At 46.9% G+C, this 19,160-nt stretch overlaps 2 protein-coding genes across 3 annotated transcripts in view; one reads left to right on the forward strand and one right to left on the reverse strand.

Moving 5' to 3' along the window:
- Positions 1-19,160, reverse strand: part of Hn (phenylalanine-4-hydroxylase) — a 331,150-nt gene that overhangs the window by 189,575 nt on the left and 122,415 nt on the right. The window lies entirely within an intron of this gene.
- The window catches only part of LOC137621361 (ribosomal RNA processing protein 1 homolog A-like), a 98,003-nt gene that overhangs the window by 36,396 nt on the left and 42,447 nt on the right, over positions 1-19,160 (forward strand). Inside the window, exon 2 of the mRNA XM_068351660.1 lies at positions 13,255-13,334. Within this exon, the coding sequence (XP_068207761.1) occupies positions 13,255-13,334 (80 nt within the window). The remainder of the gene's footprint in view (positions 1-13,254; positions 13,335-19,160) is intronic.

Here is a 19,160-nt window from a genome sequence, read left to right on the forward strand (position 1 = left end):
ATATGTTCCTGTATTTCCAATGCATGCAGCTGTAAGTATGTGTATGGTAGTGCATGACAGGTATGGGCATATGGGGAAGAATAAATTGTGGGAATGCATGCGAGAGAGGTTGTTTACGCCTGGGTTGAGTCAAATTTGTAGGGATGTAGCGACTACTTGTGAGGATTGTCAGAAGGGAAAGTATCAGAGCATGCATGCAAGTCCGCCTGTTCTGAGATTACGTATGAAAGAGCCATTTGAGATGTTTGTGATTGATTGTGTTTCGTTGCCTGTGACTGCGAGAAGACATGTGGGAATGATTGTCATGGTCGATCATATGAGCAAGTTTGCATATGCAGTACCCATCAAGAATAAAAGAAGTGAGACTGTAGCGAGAATGGTAAGTCAAGTGATGTTGCCGATGAGTGTGTGTAAGCCTGCGAAAATGTTAAGTGACAATGGTCCGGAGTTTGTTGGATGGGAGTTTGAGCAGATGTTGAGAGAATGGGGCATTGAACATGTGTATTCGACTCCGTATATGCCAAGTGCGAATGGTTTGGCTGAAAGGACTGTAAGAACCTTAACAGAAATTTTGCGGATGATGAGTACATGTGATAATGATTGGGATTTATATGTTGGGCGTGCGTTGTGGGCGTATAATGCGACTGTGCACAAGAGTACGGGTATGTCTCCGTGTAAGTTTGTGTTGAATTTTGAAAAGATAGTAAGACCGAGATTGAGTGTGTCCGAGAATGATAGAGATGTTTGGAAGAAAGCAAATGAGAGATTTGAAAGCTACAAAGTGGGAGAGAAAGTGTTAAAAGAAGTAATTGAAAAAGGAAGAATGAATGTCAATAAGGTACGTGATAAGTTTGAAGGTCCATATGAGGTGTTAGATGTTGGTTCTAGTGGGTTGAGTTATGTTTTAGGTAAAGTAAGTGTGGATGGTAGTGTGGAAAAGGTTAGGGCACACCACAATCAGTTGCGGAAATGGAAGGAGGTACCAAGATATATTCAGGAGAATGGTATGAATAAATGGCTGAAAACGAACAAGTATGAACCGAGTATGTGTGAGGCATTAGGTTTAGAAGATAAGCAATTGGTGTTAGTAGAGTATGGAAAGAAAAAGAAGTCTGAGAATTTTACTGGGGATAAAAGACGGGAAAATTTTGTAGTTGTAGGCGGGAATCAGAATAAGCAGGACAAGGGTGTAAATGTACAGGTGAGTATGGAAGATAAATGTATTAATACAGATGAAACTTGGATGAGTATGAATGATACTTATAGTGTGTGTGGTTTTTCGTTAGATGAGGCAAGAGAACGTATGACGGACACGAGAATGAAAGATAGGAGAATGATAAGCAGTATGAATGATTCTTTTGTTAAAGTAGAAAATGGTTTAGATGTAATGGATGAATTATTGACAGAAATTAGTGGGATTTTCGGGCCAGATGAAACTGAGGTAGATGAAATAGTGAATGATATCTTAGACGAGCAGAACATAGACGGGAATAGTAATAGTACGTTGAATGAAAACGACATGGAAGAAGTGAATGAGAGAGTGCAGGTATATGAAGGCCCAGTTACCCGAAGCCGAGGCCCTGTTCCTGATTGCGACTGGGTGATGAGAAAATAGGTAAGTGTTGTGTGAGGATTTGGCAAAGTAAGGGGGGAGGAATGTGGAGGATTAATTTTATTTTAATTTATTTTTTTTTTTGCCAAATCAAGAGTGAGAGAGAGAGAGAGAGTGTGTGTGTGTGTTTATTTAAGTTTTGTCAGAGAGAGAGAGAGAGAGAGAGAGAGAGAGAGAGAGAGAGAGAGAGAGAGAGAGAGAGAGAGAGAGAGAGAGAGAAAGTGTTTACAGTATTGGCTTTAGTTTTGAGAGAGAGAGAGAGAGAGAGAGAGAGAGAGAGAGAGAGAGAGAGAGAGAGAGAGAGAGAGAGAGAGAGAGAGAGAGAGTGTTGTTTTAGTATTGTTAAATCGAGACATTTTATTTGCTTTAGCTTTGTCATTAGAGAGAGAGAGAGAGAGAGAGAGAGAGAGAGAGAGAGAGAGAGAGAGAGAGAGTGTGAGTGAGTGAGTGAGTGTGTGTTTATTTACTTAAGTTTTGTCAAACCGCAAGAAAAAGTTTTTATTTGCTTTAGTTTTGTCAGAGGGAGAGAGAGAGAGAGAAGTTAATGTGCTTTAGTTTTGTTAGATCGCGCGTGCGCGAGAGAATGTGTATGTGCGTTTGTGTGTGCATGTTTTGTGTGTCCGCGGTGCGCGCCGAAGTTAAAGGATAATTAGCGAATGATTGTTTGAAGTTGGAAAGATTGTTGGTATATTTGAGGTTGTTTGTTTACATTTTTTAGCTAGGATAGGCGGTGATGAATGTCTTGGGCGAAAGCATTAGATCTTGGACGATAGAAGGAGTCGGTTCTGCATTTTTTTTGTTCTTCGGAAGCCGGCTGTTGTAGTGTTTTTATGTTCTGAGCCGTAGTTCCTCCTCTGGATTCCTTTATACTCCTTGGAGTTTTAGTTTGGCCTGGAAGGTGGTGTTTGCCAGCCGTGTGTATTAGATTGTACAGTATATGAATAGCTTGATGATGACGACCCGGACCGGACAATGAATTTAGGAATAGACTGCTGAAATACAGAATTTTTGAACGTTGATGACCCGGCTATAAAATACGGATTTCTCTAACGACAATTGATGACGACGACCGTGCAATAAAAAAGAAAAAAAAAAACGCTTACGAAAACTCCTAACTAACTAAACTATCGTACTATAATCATCCTTTTTCTTCGGCGCGCACCGCGGACACACAAAACACGCACACACAAACGCACATACACATTCTCTCGCGCACGCGCGATCTAACAAAACTAAAGCACATTAACTTCTCTCTCTCTCTCTCCCTCTGACAAAACTAAAGCAAATAAACACTTTTTCTTGCGGTTTGACAAAACTTAAGTAAATAAACACTCACTCACTCTCTCTCTCTCTCTCTCTCTCTCTCTCTCTCTCTCTCTCTCTCTCTCTCTCTCTCTCTCTCTCTCTCTCTCAAAACTAAAGCCAATACTGTAAACACTTTCTCTCTCTCTCTCTCTCTCTCTCCTCTCTCTCTCTCTCTCTCTCTCTCTCTCTCTCTCTCTCTCTCTCTCTCTCTCTCTCAAAACTAAAGCCAATACTGTAAACACTTTCTCTCTCTCTCTCTCTCTCTCTCTCTCTCTCTCTCTCTCTCTCTCTCTCTCTCTCTTCTCTCTCTCTCTTTCTCTGACAAAACTTAAATAAACACACACACACTCTCTCTCTCTCTCTCTCACTCTTGATTTGGCAAAAAAAAATAAATTAAAATAAAATTAATCCTCCACAGTCCGAGTCCGAAAGATCCCAGTATATAAATCTTCTGGAGATGCAGGCAGTCTTTTTATCAGTGCAACAGTTCCATCACCAGGTCACTCTGTGGTGATGAGCGACAACACCACGGTCGTGGCTTACATAAACAAGCAAGGCGATACCTTTTCCCAGCACCTCTGCCATCTAGTAGTGGAGCTGCTAAGATGGGCAGAAGACAACTTGGTGTCCCTATCGGCTTGCTTCACTCCATGCAAGCAGAATGTGCGCGTAGAATATCTAAGCAGAGCGACTCAGGGGCTCTGAGTGGTCTTGAATCATCTAGTAGCCGATGAAGTCCTAACTTTGGTGTGTTTCCCGACAGTGGACCTGTTCGCAATGTCGCTGAACAACATACTCCCTCTCTACTGTTCACCGAAATACTGTGGTGTCGTGGAAAGGGTATCTTTGCCCCTTAAGTCTATTCTAACAACAGTGGAATTTTTTGTATACCTTCGGGAGGAAAAACTTTTCTCGGTCAGTGGTGAAAGGATATTGCTCAGCCTTAAGCCTCGCCCTTGGACTGATGTGAGTCAACATTTCCTCTTTGTTGGAGTTGTCTTTCCTCATATGGAGCCTTGATTGTAATTACCTGTCCCCAGTCGGAAGTTAGACTTCCTCCATGGAATATGGTTCGGGAACCCCTATGAACCATTACACCAGGCATCAGATATTCACCTGACACTGAAGACGGTTTTCCTTTCGCTTTGGCCTCGGCCAAGATAGTAAGCGAACTCCATAGTCTTCCTTACTACGCCTACTGCCATTCAAAGGGATGGGGAGAGTTAATGCTCAGCTTCGTCCTTAAGTTTATTGCTAATACTCAAAATTTGGGAGTACAGTAGTGGATCATAGAATCGTGCCCTTCTGAATCGAGTCTCCGTAATGTATCTGATGACACAGATTAACTGCTACTTTGTCCAGTGAGAGCCTCGAGTTGTTACCTTAAAAGAACTGCAGGAGCTTGCCCCCTAGTGAAAGCACTCTTCGTCAGCACGTGTAAGGTCAAGAGAAGGATCACCAAGAACACGATCACGGCATGGATTCGCAAGGTCATAGAATGGGCATTGAATCCTGATCCTTCTCTGCAGGCAAGAAGCCCTAGACCTTACGACATTAGGGGCGTAAGTACGTCCCTAGCATTTAAGAACTACTCTGTGATGTAGGTCCTTTAGGAGAGTGTGTGGAAGCATCAGATGACCTTTACTGTCCACTACCTGCAAGATGTGACCTATAGGAACATGGAGTCATTTTCCATTGGTCCTGTGGTGGCTGTACAAGTGGTTTAGAGACCAAGCTCCTTGATGAACAAATAACAGATGGTAGAATGCAGAGGTTACTCGGAATTAAGTCTTGGGTGAATGATAAGAATGATTGGCCCTTCTTTCATCTTCATCCCCATACCCCTTGGCGAGGTGGGATTCAGTAACGTCTATGGTTGGTTCAAAGAATCCGATGATTCCTGAGAATTCATACTTAGACTAGTCACATTGCCAGTATCACACAATCACACGTACTGTATTCCACAGGCCACTAAAGCATAGCACAAGCACGGGAGGAAACCCCAGGTCTAAAGGACTCCCACTCAGCTTATAAGGAGTCTTCCCTAATAGAGAACGAAAGGGTTTGTATTTAGTATCGGAACAAATGACAAATTTTTAGTCATTTATATTTTTCCTAACGATACAAACCTTGAGTTCTTTATACAAATTTGACCCGCCATCACCTATCTTCCAGCAAGCCCTGCTTGCAATAAAATGGTACGAGATAACACCGGTGTTTTTGTGCAAGCGGGGTAGCCGGTAGTACCCCCTAAACACCCCTGTATATAGATGTGGGGTAGTTACACTTCGCTAAAAGTATTATGGCTAGTTTTCCAGCTTTGTTGAAAGTATATTCCCTAGTAAAGAGCTCAAGTTTTGTATCGTTAGGAAAAGTACAAATTACTTTAAATTTGTCGTTTTTAGTTGAAAAGAGTCACTGTGGAGTATATCATAACCTTGATGGTAGTTTATATTATTTTTTTAATTTTGTGTACTGTCATATATAGATGGAGTTTCTATTTATAAATATTTTTTGTTCCGTAACTGAAATACAAACCACGCTATTTACATGGGGTTTTACTTTCGGCGTAGAATTTTAACGAGGGTTAATTACCCCCGCACTAGTTAGCAAGGGGGTAAGGGAGTAGTAGCTAGCTACCCCTCCCCCCCTCACACACCGGTGAACTGCTTCACTTCACTTTTGGCTCGGGCGATGAGCAGACGTCTCTGCTTCGCCCTCGCATTATTGACAGCCTTAATTTTGTTTTGCTTTTTTTTTCAGCTTGTGTGCTTGAAGTTGGCCTCATCCTTCCTTCCCATCATGCGGAAGTGCCCTGGACTCCCCGACCGCCCTTGTGGAACGTTCATGTCGGCGGTCGAGATGGACCCTCACTCCTTATGTCCGCAGTCTCGAGGTCAACGGTGTGAAAGGGATAATACCTGTAGTGAGTGCAGGGAGTGGCCTACCTCCCAGTGGGAGAGGTTTGCCCGGCGGCGTAAGAAGAAGCCTAAGCGTGACCGTTCTCCTTCAAGGGTTGCCTTGAAGAAGGAAGGTTCCAAGGACTCTTCTTCCGCCGCCTGAACCTCCTCCGAAGCTCCCACTCGATCTCGCGGAGGCCGGCGAGTGGTAGCGCAGGCCCTTCTTTTGTTTCCCAATCTCGGGGTTCGGGAGAGGGCGTTGCCTCCCATAGCGAGGCAGCTCCCGCTCCTACTCCGGGGAAGGGCATTGATCTTGTTGATGACCATGTTACTAACGATGTTCTCTTACAGCGTTGGGCTTCCTTGGGGCTTAAGGGCTCGCCCTCCAAGGAAGCACTGTTTGACCTGATCCAGTTGGGTGCAGCTGTCAAACAGTCGCCGGTAATAGCAGAGGTAGATCCTCTGTCTATTGTCGACGTTGTTGTGGGAGAGGCTTCCGACGGGTCGGGTCAAACCCCTGCTGTGGTTGCGGTTGTTGCTGAAGGCTCAGTTTCCCCCTCCGAACATTCTTCGAGGGAGGAGCTGGGTCCAATGGTCTCTCCTGCGGGTGACTCTCCCCCTCGGGGGAGTGTACTGACAGAGACTCCTCTTCGGAGGACAGACGATGGTGTTGCTGTGCCTCGAGGTCGTCTTCGCCGTAAGGCTCGCCCTCCTCTTCGCCGTAGAGGCCTTCCTTCTCCTTACAAGGGAGTTAGGAGGCGCTTCTTCGGATCTTCTCCTTTGACTTCCCCCGCAGAGGATCCTCCAAGACGAGAGCAGACCGTTGCAGCTCCTTCCCTTGACCTCTCCGCAGATCGTTTGCGATCTCCGACGCCTGCCAGACCTTCCAGTCTTCCATTTCCGTTCCTGGACGCTGATGCGCAGTGGGCGCCCACGCACCCCGTTGTCCAACGGGCACCGGTCCCTTCGGGGCAAGAGGGCTTATCCCACAATGTAGGTGAGTCCCTCAAGCGCAAGGTCTTACCTGCGCGCGCGCGCAGTCTAAGAGGTTCTTTAGTTAGCGCACAGGCGCTCACAGGTTCCTCTGGACTCGCAGCGCCCGGACGATCTCCTGCTGAGTCTCGCCGTAGATCTCCTGCTCGCCAGCGCTCACCTACGCGCCAGCGCTCTCCTGTGCTTCAGAGACCTCCTGTGCGCCAGCGTTCTCCAGCTCGCCAGCACACTTCTGTTCCTGCTGCGCGCAATGCGCTCCATCGGTCTCCTGAGCGTCCACGATCTCCTGCTTGTCAGCGCACAACGGCGCGCCCTGTTCCTGATGCGCGCCAAGATTCGCCCGCGCGCCCACGATCTCCGGATCTGGGCGCAGGCAGGGACATTGTCCTTCCGCCTCCTCGCCAGCCATCGCGCTCACTCTCCTGTGCGCACTTCTAAGACAGCCCGAGTTCCTGCGCGGCTCGCCCATGAGATGTCTCCTGAGCCCGCCCACTAGCGTTCGCCTTTGCGCACATCCTCGCCCCCTGGTCCTGCGCCCCAGTTGGTTCCTTCTGAACCCGCAACTGCGTGTCAGCGGTCTCCTACGCGCCCGCGTGATCCCTCGCCTGCGCGCAAGCGCTCTCCTACGCGGCCATGCGCCAGAGCGCTACAGGTCACCGACACGCCCACACGCTAACTCGCCTGTGCGTAGTCGATCGCCATTGCTCGCCGACGCACCATCGCTCGCCAACACGCCATCGCTCTCTAACGCGCCACCGATCGCCTACGCGCCATCGTTCTCCCGATCGCCAGCGCTCGCCCTTACAACTGCGCGCACCCTCACCTGCGCGCCCGCGCCTTCATCTCCGCGCGCATGCGCGTGAACCAGCGGTTCTACCATCGCGCGAGCGCCAGCCCGACCTCGTCAGCGATTCCCGCCGGGTTTCGCAGCGCGCCCAACCGTGCGAGTTTTTGGGGACGCGTGCTTCCAGATCCTCGTCCTCGCGATCTCCACCCCGCAAGCGCAGAGCTGCGCACGTCCAGGAGCAGGAAGAATCTTCGGAGAGGTCCACGTAACATTCTTCTTTTCAGGCAGGCCCCATGGTATCCCTAAGGATCAGCCGATTCCCTTCCCTCCAGCGGGTGTTGCTGACACTGCGTCGGTTAGCCGCCAGCCTTGGTTTGGGTCCCTGATCAAAGCGGTCGTGCAGGCTATGAAGCCGGCCCTCGCTGATCTGGGAATGAAACCGACGCCCGTGTCTCCGCTGAAGAGAAGGAGAGGAGTGGACTTCGTGGTAACTTCTCCTAGGGTTAAGTTGGCTCCCAAGAAGTCCGTCAGGAAGGCCCCTTCCTCCTCGCAGACACTTTCTCCTTCCCAGTGAGGTGAGGCGTTCTCCCTCGAGGAAGAGAACCGTCTCGCGTGGAGAGGAGCCCCCAGGCTTCTTTGCCTGAGTCCTGTATCACTCCCAGGAGGGAGCCTAAGGACTCTAAGACTGCTCCTATGTCTTCTACCCGGATTCGACCAGAGCTAACGAGACCCCAGGAGAACGTCCACATATCTCCCCAAGTAGAGCGACTGGGGACAGGAAACCTTGCTGCCAGGCCTCAAGGGGGAGAGCAGCACGAGTCGGAGCATGCCTTCTGGCAGGTCCTGAGTCTAATGAGGCAACTCAACGGATTCAAGGACCCCGAGCCCGCCCCCCACGAAGGCAAGGATACAGTCCTGGACTAAGTCTACAGTACCTAGAAGCTCCCGAAGGCCGGCGCGGCTCTGCCCTGTTCCCAGGGAGTGAAGAGTGCCAGAGACAAGGTTGAGGACCAGCTCGCCAAACTCGCCTCCTCCAGCTGTTCCTCTGCAGGGTACAAACTCCTCCCACCTCCTCGTGTACAGCAGAGGAGGTACTTCGAGATCTTGGGGGAGTCTTGTTTAGCTCTTCCCCTCCACCACTCTGTGGAAGAGCTTTCTAGGGGGATTTCTCTCGAGAAACTCTCCGCCTGGCAGGTGACATTCTTGGCTACGGAGATCCTAAGTCAGGAGAAGGTCGCGAAGTGTGCCATGCAGGCCACTTCGTGGCTGGACATCTAGCTGGGGTCTCTGGGCATCCTGTTGCGATCCGAGGACTTGTCCAAGGAGAGCACCAGGAAGGCCCTTGAAACTTTCCTCCTCTCGGGCACGCGCTCCATCGAGTTTTTAGCCAACCAAGTTTCGAACTTGTGGGCAAACTCGATCCTAAAACGTCGTGATGCTGTGACCGAGAGGTTCCACTCGAAAGTCCCAGCCATGGATGTCGGCAAGCTCAGACACTCCTCCATCCTTGGAGAGAGTTTGTTCGAGCTCAAGGATGTGGAATGGACAGCTGAGAGGTGGAGGAAGTCGAATCACGATTCGCTCCTCCAAAGGGCCCTTACATCTTGGCCCTACAAGCCTCCAGCTCCTCAACAACTACAGCAGCAGCCTCGTCAGTCTAGGACATTGAGACAGGCTCCGGCAGCAAAGGCAAAGGTGTCTAAGCAGCAGCCCTTTCCTGTCAAGGACAGGAAAGGCGGAAAGTCCTCCAGGGGAGGTAAGAATCCTAGGGGGAGCGGCCGAGGCCGTAAACGCTAGGATTGGCAATCGCCCTGCATGTCCACCAGTGGGGGGATGCCTACAAAGTTGCGCGGACAGGTGGCAGCAACTCGGGGCCGATTCCTGGATGATCTCTGTGATCAGCCAAGGATATCGCGTCCCGTTCATAACATCTCTTCCTCCCCTGACAGCGAATCCAGTGTCGTTGAGCTCCTATGCCATGGGATCGTTAAAGGGGCTAGCCCTTCGGGCAGAAGTCGAGACCATGCTCAAGAAGGATGCTCTCCAGGAGGTCGTCGACGGCTCCCCAGGCTTCTTCAGTCGACTCTTTCTTGTAAAGAAGGCGTCTAGAGGCTGGAGACCTGTCATCGACCTCTCAGCTCTGAACAAGTTTGTCAAGCAAACTCCGTTCAGCATGGAGACAGCAGACACGGTCAGACTTGCAGTGAGACCACAAGACTTCATGTGCACTCTGGATTTGAAGGATGCGTACTTCCAGATCCCAGTCCATCCGTCTTCCAGGAAGTACTTGAGATTCAGCCTAGACAACAAGATCTACCAGTTCAAGGTGCTGTGTTTCGGTCTCTCCACAGCACCTCAGGTGTTCACCAGAGTGTTCACCCTGATATCTTCGTGGGCACACAGGATGGGCATCCGTCTCCTCCGTTATCTGGACGACTGGCTGATCCTGGCAGACTCGGAGTCGACCCTTCTTCGACACCGAGACAAGCTTCTGGAACTTTGCCAAGATCTAGGGATCATGGTAAATCTCGAGAAGTCTTCTCTGCTTCCAACTCAACGGCTGGTATATCTAGGCATGATATTAGACACCAATCTCCACAAAGCCTTTCCGTCAGACAACAGGATAGCAAGGCTGAGGAGGGTCACAAGACCTTTCCTCAGACGAGAGGAGCTTCCAGCCCAATGTTGGTTACGTCTCCTAGGTTACCTGGCCTCCCTGGCCCGTCTAGTTCCGAACGGCCGCCTCAGGATGAGATCCCTACAATGGCGGCTCAAGTCCCGGTGGAGTCAAGGCAACAATTCCCCGGACAGTCTGGTCCCTATGGGACCCGCGGAACGAACGGACCTGCGGTGGTGGCTGACCGACAAAAACCTTTGAAAGGGAGTGGATCTTCTCGTCCTTCCCCCGGATATGATGCTGTTCTTGGACGCGTCAAAAGAAGGGTGGGGGGCCCACGTTCTGAACCAGAGGATCTCAGGCCTATGGTCAGAATCGGAAAGGTGCCTCCACATCAATCTGCTAGAAATGAAGGCCATCTATCTGGCCCTTCAACAGTTCCAACAGACCCTGGCGGGCCACTCTGTGGTGGTGATGAGCGACAACACCACAGTAGTGGCTTATATCAACAAGTAGGGAGGTACCTTTTCACAACAGCTATCCCATCTTGCAGTAGAGATACTGAGGTGGACCGAAGTCCACTCGATTCCACTATCAGCTCGCTTCATTCCAGGCAAATGGAATGTGTTCGCCGACAGTCTGAGCAGAGCATCGCAGATAGTGAGTACCGAGTGGTCTTTGGATCCTCAAGTAGCCAACAAAGTCCTGACTTTGTGGGGTTCCCCGACAGTGGACCTGTTCGCGACAGCTTTGAACTTCAAGCTGCCGCTGTACTGCTCCCCAGTCCCGGACCCCAAGGCACTCTGACAAGATGCCTTCCAACAATGGTGGGACAACATTGACGTCTACGCCTTCCCACCGTTCTGTCTGATGAGAAGGGTGCTCAACAAGACCAGACAATCGGTCAATCTGTCAATGACCTTAATAGCTCCGCTATGGCATCATGCAGAGTGGTTCCCGAACCTTCTGCAGCTCCTGACGGAACTCTCGAGAGAACTCCCCCCACGACACGAGCTACTCAAGCAACCACACTGCAACATCTACCACAAGGCCGTAGCTTCGCTTCGGGTTCACGCCTGGAGACTATCCAGCGTCTCCTCACTGAGAGAGGCTTTTCGCAACAAGTTGCGGAGAGGATGTCTCGACACCTGCGAAAGTCATCCGCAGGGTCTACCAGGCGAAGTGGAGAGTCTTCTGTGGTTGGTGTCGTGGGAGGGGTATCTCTCCCCTCGATGCCACTATTCCAGCAATAGCGGAGTTTCTCGTGTATTTCCGGGAGGATATGCGCCTTTCAGTCTCGGCGGTGAAAGGCTATCGCTCAGCCTTAAGCTTAGCCTTCAGGCTGAAAGGAATAGACATTTCTTCCTCTCTGGAACTTTCTTTACTCATACGAAGCTACGAACTTACCTGCCCTCAGTCGGAAGTGAGACCTCCTCCATGGAACGTGGTTCGCATCTCAGGGCTCTTAAGAGACCTCCATTCGAACCATTACGCCATGCCTCTGATCGACACCTGACTTGGAAGACGGAGTTCCTGCTCGCTTTGGCATCAGCCAAGCGGGTCAGTGAACTTCATGGGCTGTCATACGACGTCGCCCATTTAAGGGGATGGGGGGAGGTAACGTTCGGGTTCGTCCCTGAGTTTGTAGCTAAGACTCAGAACTCCTTCAGGGTCTCGAGTCTCCGTTCTGTAACAAGTGACCCAGACCATCTGCTACTATGTCCAGTGAGAAGTCTGAGGCGTTACCTGAAGAGAACGGCTCCAGTCCGTCCCCGCGTGCAAGCCCTGTTTGTGAGCACGGGAAGGACGAAGAGGAGGCTCCCCTAGAATACCAGATCCTCCTCCGTCACGTCGTCCCAGAGCACATGATGTCAGAGGCATCGCAACGTCTCTGGCTTTTAAGAGAAACTTCTCGTTGACGCAGGTGCTACAAGCTGGGGTCCGGAAGCGTCAAACGACCTTCACAGCCCACTACCTGCAGGACGTGACCCACAGGAGCCTCGATACGTTCTCTATCGGCCCTGTGGTGGCTGCACAACAGCTGGTCTAACCTCAGGCTCCTTAATGGACAGGTAGCAGAAGGTTGAGGGCATTGTTACCCGGTGTTAGACTGCGTGAATGAAAGAGTATTTCTGGCCCTTACTTCTTTCTTCATCCTCCCCTCTCTTGGGGAAAGCAGCATCCTGGGTTCTCTGCATAGCTGACCTCGAACCTCTGCAGGTAAACCATGCTTCCTTGTGTTCCTAGTATTAAGATAATACTGTCGCGTCCCCCATACCCTGACGAGGTGGTATTGGGAACGTCCTAGCCTAGAATTCCATCTAAAGGAGTTCAGGTCAACTTCCTAGGACGAGTCACACTTCATCCCTCCACACACAAGCTTATGTAGGCCGCACGTTCCTTGCGGAGCAAGGAACTTGCGAGGTGCAGGGGGACGTTTTCTCAAGTGCTGCTTACTCTGATTCTGAGTCCCTGGACAAAGCCAAAGCCAGTAAGGTCGGGACTTTCCACCCTACCTAAGGGTTAAGTCACCCCATGTAAATAGCGTGGTTTGTATTTCGGTTACGGAGCAAATGACAAATTCGGAGATAATTTGTATTTTTCCTAACCATACAAACCTTAGCTATACACATATTTGCCCGCCAGCCCTGTCCCCCAAGGCAAGTCCTACCTCTAAGTGGAGTGAAGCAGTTCACCGGTGTGTGAGGGGGGGAGGGGTAGCTAGCTACCACTCCCCTACCCCCCTTGCTAACTAGCGCGGGGGTAATTAACCCTCGTTAAAATTCTAATGGCTCGTCATTTCAGCTATGCCGAAAGTAAAACCCCCATGTAAATAGCTAAGGTTTGTATGGTTAGGAAAAATACATATCTCCGAATTTGTCATTATTTACAATTTTTTTTTGCATCACAGCCTATTTTTTCTTAGTTATTGGAGCGGTTGAAATGAGGAAGCATTTAATATGTATTAGTTATACTGGCACTGTATAACTTTACATTGCTTTTCAAAAAAATTTGCAATAAACGTATTTATGCATTTCAGGTTTGACAGATGATGATGCTCTTAAAATATGGAAGGGGTTGTTCTACTGCATGTACATGGCAGACAAGCCCCTGGTACAGGTATGTGCATTATATCACTGTATATCAAAGAGCATATACATTTCCGTTTATGCATGTGATACTCAAATTTTTTATGCCCATCTTTTATTTCAGAGGGTGTGGGAGTTTTTATGTGGTATTGGATTGCCATTCTTTATACAATGCAGTTGGGCACTTATGATGTCACTTACCACAAGAATAAGTTGAAATAAATAATTGATCCGGCACTATATACCAAACCCTTTCGCTCTTTACGGTGGAGATATATTTCGGCGACAGCTAAAACTAGCCATAAGACTTTTAGCAAGGTGTAACTACCCAGCGCTAGTTAGCAGTGGTTAGACTGACCACCCCGGTCACACCCACATTGATGACACTGTCACTTTTTATTATAGCTTAGTAGAAAATAGGCATTCCATCTCTCTCTCTCCTGTTAACCTTAATTAACTAGCGTTTAACTGTATATCGTTTTTGTACGTTCAGCCTCTGTTCAAGGACAAACTAGTAAAACCATGTTAATTACCGCCCTCCACCACGGGAGTCTCTCGTTGCCTCCTACGGAAACTTGTGCGTTCAGGTCTTCCTGTGTAAGGAATGGCTTTCTAGAGTGCAACAGTTAAAGGTACAACGGGAGTGCACATGGCTGCCCCAGGGGTTAACCACGGTCTTCCACTCTGAGACTGGAGATGATGCACCAATAGAGTTCCTGTGTCCTTGCTGCAGCTCTCTCTGTATATGCTCACATTCATTCCAGCAGCTCTGGCATAAGAACAAGATCAGTTTTAGACTGGTTCCCCTCCGGGCTACCATTTGGCAGATCCCTTTGGACAGTAGTGTACGCTGCTCGGTGGTCCTTCCCGTTCGCAGGACGGGTGCCGTTTCTCCTATCTACAAGTCTCGTAGGTTATAACATTTAGGATTATTACCTACATTGTTCCCAACGGGTGACAACAAAACTATAAAACTTATAGTTTTGTGAGACGAGGGCCATCAGGACCTGCACCTCGGGTTTCGACCTCTCACAAGGAAAAACCTGCTGTTCTTAAAGTTCAACATAGCCATATTTGTCTCCCTGTGAGGGATATCCTCCTCAGGTAAGAGGGCATGAGTACTTTGCTTCCTGACACATCATCGTGGGTTAGCAAAGACCCTAGTCTCGCAGAGAAGTTTTGCACACCCATCCACAGAGTGCTAGTGAGGTGGGTGAGTGAGCACCACTGCCTGGCAAAAGTTTGAGGGTAACCCAGATTGCTCGCCATAGCACTCATAGTGAGTAAGCGGGTGGCAACGCAGAGCTACATCTTCGTAGGTGTCTCAAGTACATGCTACTGTACTTAGGTAGAACCTTGAGAGCTTGCTAGCACTCGCCAGTGCTTGCTTACACTGCCACTGCTCGCTGGCACTCGCTAATGCACACTTGCCAGCACCTTACGTGCCAACCTCATCTGGAAACCTAGCTAGTGTTTGGGTTCTTTGCATACTGGGTGAACAAAACCTTACATACAGTATGAGACTATTCTCTTTCATGAGTGAGCTCACCCGACACTAAGCATAGTGAGGTGCGTCGGCGAAGTTCCCTCTCTGAAGAGGTCTACGCAACAACAGGTGGTCGATAACAACCCCATAGTATAAGGGAGATACGAGCTACATTGGGTGCCTGCCAGCTGCTTGCAGCTGCCACATGCCACAATTGTGCCCTTAGGGCATAACAAGTTTCATTAGACATACTGTAATCCTTTTGGGATTATTGCTGCAGATAAGAATACTTTCCGACTGCCACAGCCCACATGCTGTCAGCCTCCGACTCCTTACAATCTCTCCTCATCCCATTACGCCCCCAGGTAAGTTTTGCAAGCCTTTATTCCCAAAGGGATAGAGTCAGCTTGTGCTTACGTTTACGAACGATAGCAAACAATTTTTCACTTACGGGGACGCTTGTCGCAAACACCTACTACAGATGAAGGTTTGATTGCTTTGCTAGCTGCATTTACTTTTCGTTGGTCATCGATCAATTCCATTGAGCAATATGTTGCGCTTCATCACACACACGTTGTTCCCACAACCGACACCACAAGTTCTGTGAAGGTGCTCATACACAGAAACTTGTTCACGATGCTCAGGCTCGTTTTTGGGCACTTAGCCGGAGTCAGAGAAGTTAAGATTTAACACAGCCGCATGCGGTCAAGCGAGCTGTTAATGCCAACAAAGGCAGTTCACTTTGCCAGTTGCATGCATTACTCATGGGTGAATGCACACCCGTGAGGGATAGCAAGTACTATGTACCATCATACAATTTGGAACCTCATTCTAATAAATCATTAGATCTCTTCCTAATTCAATGATTGTATTTCTTGGAGAGAGTCAGGGTATTTATGACCATCCTACCTTTCCGTAACACGGCATAGGTAGTCTGCCTTCGAGTAGTCACCTCCATTCCAGTCAGATCCTCCCTAACATCTCCGGATTTTTTATCTAAGCATCGAAAGTAATTAGACTCCCAAACTTTGCATAAGCGAGTCTGTTCCCATGGGAGGGAATAATCGGATCTTACGCCAGTATTAATGAATGGGAACGGAGAAATGCAAAACATTTGCAGTTTCTAGGGGATTTCTGTCATAGGAAGAAGGAGGTCTTGTTTTTGGACTTTTTCGTTGTTCTTCAATCAATTTTAGGCCGCAATGAACCATTCGAGCCACACCCGGATCTTCGTTCTGCCTTGTCATTCCCGTCATAAGATCGGAAGAAAATTGCCTTCTTTAGTGAAAAATTTCCTGTCTGTGTTACTGGTCCATAGCTAAACTTATACATACAACTACCTTTGAGACTAAATGATTGGAGATACGTCTCAATCTTGTGTATCAGAAGTAGTTGCGTGCGATCTTTCGTTAGCGATTGATCGTTTGCTTGACAGCGATCATCTAGGGATATTTGCTGTAATGTCATTCACTGGAGAGTACTGGCTACCCAGGGATTACTAGGTCTGTAAGCAACATACGCGTCCAACTCCCATGGGAACGAAAACAGTTGGAGGACAGGGGTCACTACCCATTACAGAAAGTTTCTTGCAACCGATTGCATGACTCGACAGCAATTGACTTGAAATGCCTACTTACTAAGCAATCTATCGGTCCCTCGGGCACCCCTATAAGAGTTGGTCTGCTTGAGAGACACGTCTCGTATTCCTCTCAGTTGAAAATTTGTCATTTCAAAACCAGATAATATGCATAATAAATATCTAAACTTAACTAACAGCTAAATTAGATAGGGATTCACAGTACTGTATGGATACCTTTATTTTTCTGTAGAATTGTGTTAAAGGCAAATGTCTATTAGGCTATCTAAGCATAGGGAAGGTTGTAATTATCATAAGCCTACCTAAAAAAAAAATTTTGAGTAATCAACTAACTTGGGTGTATAGAACCTGAATTATGTCAAAAGTAAAGTAAGATGAGGTCATGATGGACATAATATACTGTAGGTGGAACCATCATTTGCAATGGTACACTTAATCTAGATTTCAGGAGTGGGACTATTGTAGCTTGTACCATAACAAAATAACTGTGAATCCTACTCCCCTTCTATCCATGTAATGCTTACACAACTGCACCTTGGATGGAGATTTAGTCCACAAGGATTTGGAGCAGCACCCTTGGTAGCAAGGGAGACTTTCAGGTTGTACACCTTACTCATGGGGTAAAATGGGTCTGTTTGTCAATACAAGGTAATTTCATACTGTCTTTAAGCAATGAAGAATTAAGTATTTCTGTAAGGAAGGATACAAGAAACAAAACTAGTTGATTATAATAACAAAGGATGCTTGAGACAAAGATTTCTCTTTGGAATAGAAATATGCCATACCAGGTACATACCAATAAATTCATTCACTCGTGTGCACCTAGATACAATAACATCAGGCTTGATTGATTCATGCATTCCCCAACATGTTAATTTTCTTTGCTATTTTTCAGGTGTAGGCAGAATCTGATTGTGCCCAAGTTTGCCTAGTGGCAGGATCTGATTAGCATCTGGTATCTATTGAAATCCATTATAGGGTCTTATCATTGCAAGATTCTATCCGGTTCAGTTGTGATTCACTAAAGATTATCCTCAACTTTAGAAAACGGTCAAATCATTGCATGTGAAAGTGATTTATTTTTTTATATCAGGTCTTATGAAATCCATTATACAGTCTGTCATTGCAAGATTACATCTGGTTTAGTGGTGGTTTACTAAAGATTATCCTCAACTTTAGAAAACTGTCAAATTGCATGTGAAAATGCTTTTTTTTTTATTTATATCAGGTCTATTGTGGATGGTTAGAGGCTTTCTCCATTCTCCTGTGAATTGTTTTATATAATTGACTGAAGTTCTTTCTATTATTTAGCCTGAGGTGTCTAAGTCTGAGGTTAGAGATACCTTGCTTTTATGGAAATTTGTTTTTTATTGTTAGTTATTAACTGCGTATAGTGTGCAGTAGATTAGTTATTTACTTTTTACTATTTGTACCATTAGTATTTTTCATTTTCTTTTTCCTTTGTGGGGTCAAGTCTCGCCTTTTATAAGATATTTTATTTGAGTCATCTACTTGTATCTCAGATTCATAGAGGAGTACAGGTTTCTGGGTCTTAGGAGTTTATGCTATTCATTTGCTGTTCATTGATGATACTTTTATTTACCATTCCAGCAATTTCATCATCTTTCTTTTACTAATCTCGTCAATGGGTAGTAGGTTGTCCTGGGCACCAGCCACCCATTGAGATACTACTGCTAGAGAGTTATTGGATCCTTTGACTAGCCAGACAATACTACATAGGATCCCACTCTCTGGTTACAGCTCATTTTTTTTTTTTTGCCTACACATGCACTGAATAGTCTGGCCTATTCTTTGCACATCTGTCCTCACACCTGACAACAGTGAAATTACCAAACAATTATTCTTTGCTCCAAGGTTTAAGTACTGCAATGTAATTGTTCAGTGGCTACTTTCCTCTTAGTAAGGGTAGAAGAGAGACTTTAGCTATGGTAAGCAGCTCTTCTAGGAGAAGGACACTTCAAAATCAAACCATTGTTCTCTAGTCTTAGGTAGTGCCATAGCCTCTGTACCATGGTTTTTCACAGTCTTGGGTTAGAGTTCTCTTGCTTGATGATACACTCAGGCATGCTGCTCTATCTTGTTTCTCTTCTTCTTGTTTATTTGAAGTTTTTATATTTTATAGATGAATGATCCAATTTAATGTTGTTGCTGTTTTTAAAATATTTTTTTTGGACTAGAGCCATGTCGTCCTGAAGGAAGTTCCCTTCGGCAGCTTCCTACTGTATAATGTTTCTGCGAGTGATATTACAAGAGAATTACTGTCAGGTATCTCAGGGTTCTAACCCCCTGAACGAATTTGTTTTTTTCATCACTGGACTATTTTCCCTGTTGGAGCCCTTGGGCTAAAAGTATCCTGCTTTTCCAAGTAGGGTCGTAGCTTAGTTTGTAATAATAATAATAAAACCCTTTTTATACCTGCTCCTTAAATCAGTGTCCCAAACATAACAGGAATTTCCTGCCTCTTTTTAGATATTCCTTTAGTCGTTAGGTATTTCCTATTGTGTATTAAATTTTTCGTTGCCCTTGTTTCCCTTTTTCACATATCAGCATTTAACTCCGGGAGCTGGCTATGCTGTGCTAAGTCATAACAAAAAGTGTTCATGTAATAGATTGGATTAATTTTTGCCAGTAATCATTCACCTTTACATGAGTCTTCCACAATCGTAGCCATTCTCCTATTATTATTATTTTTATTATTATTATTATTATTATTATTATTATTATTATTATTATTACTTGCTAAGCTACAACGC

This window comes from Palaemon carinicauda, chromosome 28, assembly GCF_036898095.1.
Source record: "Palaemon carinicauda isolate YSFRI2023 chromosome 28, ASM3689809v2, whole genome shotgun sequence".
Classification (NCBI taxonomy): Eukaryota; Metazoa; Arthropoda; class Malacostraca; order Decapoda; family Palaemonidae; genus Palaemon; species Palaemon carinicauda.